Source organism: Chondrus crispus, genomic scaffold (genome assembly GCF_000350225.1).
Source record: "Chondrus crispus Stackhouse genomic scaffold, scaffold_33, whole genome shotgun sequence".
NCBI classification, from domain to species: Eukaryota; Rhodophyta; class Florideophyceae; order Gigartinales; family Gigartinaceae; genus Chondrus; species Chondrus crispus.
In genome coordinates this window covers 198,994-203,167 of record NW_005179241.1, presented here as the reverse complement: position 1 = coordinate 203,167, position 4,174 = coordinate 198,994, and the positions used below count along the sequence as shown (strand labels likewise).

The 4,174-nt window shown below is 62.5% G+C and overlaps 1 protein-coding gene; it reads left to right on the top strand.

Annotated features, from left to right (window-relative positions):
* Positions 1–889: 889 nt before the first annotated feature.
* The window catches only part of CHC_T00008544001 (WD40-repeat containing protein), a 4,754-nt gene continuing 1,469 nt past the window's right edge, over positions 890–4,174 (top strand). The window contains 2 exon segments of the mRNA XM_005717787.1: positions 890–3,856; positions 3,857–4,174. The exon segment at positions 3,857–4,174 is cut by the window's right edge and continues 1,469 nt beyond it. Coding sequence (XP_005717844.1) covers positions 890–3,856 — 2,967 coding nt within the window. The 3' untranslated portion in view covers positions 3,857–4,174.

Genomic DNA, 4,174 nt, shown 5'->3' with positions numbered 1-4,174 from the left:
GGCCGTGCTCGCGCACGAGGGCGTGCAGCGCGTGCGCGACGAGCAGCGACTTGCCCGAGCGCGGCGGGCCCAGCAGCAGCGCGGCGCGCGACGGGGCGGTGGTGCAGCGCAGCGACGAGGCCAGGAGGGCGGTGAGCGTGCGCAGCGGGGCGCGCAGGGGCGGCGGCAGCGCGGTCGGCGGCGGCACGTGCAGGCGGTGGTGCAGGGAGGACAGGGCCGTGGACACGCCCGTCGAGGCCGCGGACGCTGCGGCGGATGGCATCGCGGAGCGGGATGGCGGATGCGCGGCGCGGGGGCGCGCGCACGACGGAGGCGATGGCGGTGGGGGCGGAGGAGGCTGCGGTTCGGGAGGGGGATGGCGGGATGCGAGGTCGTGCGGGACAGGGTGTTTTGGGATAGAGCACGTGGCAGAGCACGAGCGGGTCCGCCGCTGCCCAAGGGCTGTCTGCCAAGCCATCTGTCACCACCGGCGTCGCCAGTCCACTTCACCGCGGCCCAATGGAGTCGCCCCCCGTGTCCACGTGTCACGGTCTCGGCTCTTCAACCATACGCGAGAAGCGAAGAAAAGCGGCGAAAACGCAGATGTCAACATGCACGACCCGCATGTCAACAGCAAAAACCCTCGCTCCTTCTACCCCCACACCCCCCCTCCCTCCCCCGTCCCCCCTTAACCGTCTTGTCAACACGCTCGCGCGTGTGCCTGTCAACACGCATGTCGGGGGCCCGTCGCCCGCGCGCCGCCTCGCCCGCGCCGTCGCGCGCATCCGCGCACGGCAAGCCGCGGCACGACGTGCGCCGCGTGTGGACGCGCGCCGCGCTGGAGGCCGCCCTCTCGCCCCCGCTGCTCGCCGCCTTCGACGCCTTCACGGCCGCCGTCCCCGCCATCCCCATGTCCACCGACGGCACGCGCAAGACCCCCACCCGCAACATGCGCATGTGGATCACAGACCTCGACTCGCCGCAGCACGCCGCCCTGTGGAAGCCCCTCGTCGGAGCGCTCCGCGACGACCGCACCCCGGAAGCCGCCTGGGGCCCCGCCTGGGACAGGATCTTCTGCCGCTTCATGCTGGGCAAGCTCATCACCGACGACAACCAGAGCCGCCAGGCCGTCAATAACGCCATCAAGAGGGAGCTGGATACCCCTGTCGAGTCTCGCAGCTCGTCGAAGAGCAAGACTTTTCGAGATTTATTTCGTGAGCAGTGTCGCGCGGGCCGCGTGCAGCTACCAAAGCTGGAGCAGCCGCCGTTGCCCGGCCCCGTCCCGTACCCGTCGAGCGCCGCGTCACGCCAAACCCCCATCGCCCCCAGCTTGCACTTGCCGCACATCGCCCCGGCGGCCGAGTCGGGGGAGCCGCATTCGCTGTATGCCGCGTCCCCGGTTGGCCCGCGAGCCTACCCGGACATGACCTACATCAACCTCAAGAAGCGCCGCCTGTCAGATCAAAGGACCCCGCTCCCGACCTCCAACGCCGTCGTCCTCCCGCTCCAGGACGCCCTGCTGCGCTACAGGGACTCGTGCCGCACGGATGAGTGGGGGCGCACCGCCTGGTGGAACCTCGCCATTAACGATATTAACAAGCTCCCGTTGTGGCTGGCGCACGACTACACCTACTTGTTCGAGCTCAGGAATTTGCTCCTCGACTTCAGATGGATCCGACGCACGTTTGAGTGCGCAGACTCTGAGACCATGCATCAGGTCTCGACGAGTAGCTATGACCTGTTGTTGGATATTCCGAAGACAGATCCGGGCCGCTTGCCTGCCATTGAAGTTGAAGCCTTTCGCTTAATTCGCAACGCCCTCAAACTTATCACACCCATTCTAGCAAGCGATTCTATTGTCAATCCGAAAGACGACACCTTTATTGCCCACCTGGCCACTCAGTTGGTCGGGCGTTTGCTCAGCCTCAAGACACGCTTCCCGCTCATCGCCTGTCTCATACAGAGCATCGAGCTGCATGCGCCCAAACCCTGGCTGCGACCACTAAATCCCTGCTTTCAAGAGCCTGGCACAGACATCAAGATGGCCGTCCCTAGTAATGGCACTTTAACACCGCATCTCATCGCCCTCTCGCCCGACGGCGCGTTGCTGGCTGTCAGCGGAACGAGAAAGGTCCCTAGCGTCATCTCGGCAAAGGAAACGGAACGAAAGCCGTATACATCATTGTCTTCCACTGTGAAAAAGTTGAAGGCGATAACAGAAGGGCGCAGCACCGCACGCAAAGTGAGTTCGATTTGTATATGGGATGTGGAAACAGGGCGGCTTGTGTGCCGTGTAGAGAGAATAGAAAACTTGGTCCGGTGCCTTGCAATAACGCCGGATCACAGCTGTGTGATTGCAGAGACGGTAGACGGTTTATTTTTTTGGAAGTTAGAAAAGCTGTCTGATGGATACCGGGCTGGGAAAGCAGTAGAGGCGACTCCGAGGCCCAACCCCGTGACATCGATGATGCCGACGGTGAGGACGCGCGAATTATTGACGACTTCGCGCTCTGGAGGGGACGAAAGTATGCACACGGGAACGATAGCACTGTGGAACACAGACACAGGGGAGCGGGTTCGGACGTTTGATTGCGTGACTAGTCAGGCGACGTGCACGGACGTGTCGTTGGACGGGGAATACTTTGCATCGGGACATAATAATGGGTATATCCATTTGTGGACGCTGCATGGGAGTGAGACAGAACCAGTTTTGAGCTTCAAGAACGAAGGGGCAGTGGCGGAAAACGGACAGCAACACGTGGCTCTGGACAAAGTGAACCGGACGCGATCAAACGGGACGCTCAAGACGATCAGCCTTTCGTTCTACGGAAAGGAGGAGCAGCGGTGGTTGGCAGCGGTGTCCGCAAACGAGATCATCCGGGTGTGGGAACTACCGCCGGGAAGCATCATCCGGAAAGGAAAGGAGTCGTTTGTGACGACGATCCGACGTGCAGTACTACGATGCCCACGCGTGCGGCAAGTGCAGTGGTCGAAATGCGGGTGGTTCTTCTCGGCAGGCGACGACGGGATCGCACGGATGTGGATGCAGCGCGAGGAAGGCGGGCGGTGGGTTGACCACGCGCTGGGTCGTAAGAAACGGGAGCGTGCATCAGACATTTCGTCGGTGCTGGTGTCGAGCGGGAGGGGCACAAAGCTGGTGGCGACGTACGTGACCAAGTCGCCGTACGTGACGGTGTGGGACCTGAGCGGATTCGACGGGGGCAATGCGTCGCAGGTGGCGAGACGGCAACGGCTGTACCGCAGTTACATGTGTATGGTGCCCGATAGCGAGGACGCGCGAGATATCGAGCATCTGACAGCTCTGCGAAAGACGAGTACGGGGGTGAGCGGAAAAAGCGGGGTTGGGAACGGAGGGTTGGAAGGTATGGCAGATGCAGAGATCCGGCGGGAACTGGAAAAACGATTTCACAAGCTGGATATCAAGAACGCGACTAAGCTTGTAGGTGAAATGCACCCGCGACTAAAGATGAAGCCCGAGGAATGGCGGCGCGGGTTGGAAGTGTGCTTTGAGCAGCCGGTGATTGTCGGGGTGTCTGGGACATTTCGGCGTGGGGAGCGGGAGGACGGGGGTAAGATCGGGGTAGACCCGGCGGCGGTGCACGCAGCGGGGATTCCTGGGGAGCTGGCGGGAGAGCGCGGGGGCGAATACGAGGAAGGAAGACGGGGGATGGTGGCGGCGTTGCAGGACGGGGCGATAGCGATGTTCGAGTTGGAAGGAGGCGAGATGGCGTTGGGGAAGCAGGAAATGCAGGTGGAGCCGAAGATGGAAATAAAGGTGATCGGAGGGGGAGAAATGAGCGCTGGGAGTATGGCAGCCAGCGAGGAATGTAAGGTTACTAGGGGGCTGCGGGTGTAAAGCTGTAAGAAGGAGGGGTCGGCGCAAATGCGGCGGCAGGGGGCGGGGGGCCACTGACGATGTGCAGCAAATGCCACCCGTCGGCACCGCGACACATTGCCCGACACGCGTCGATGCCCGCGTCCCGCAACGCACAACTCAAACCGCCCCCCCTCCCGCTGTTTTGCCGTCATCCCTGCGCGCATTCCCGTCCCCATCCCGTTGCCGCCTTCGATTTTGTCACAAAGCTCTGTGCCCCCCGCTCGACCGCACCCCCCCCCCCCCCCGAAAGATAATCGTGAGTAAAATATTTTGGAATTATTGCTCTTAAGAACCACC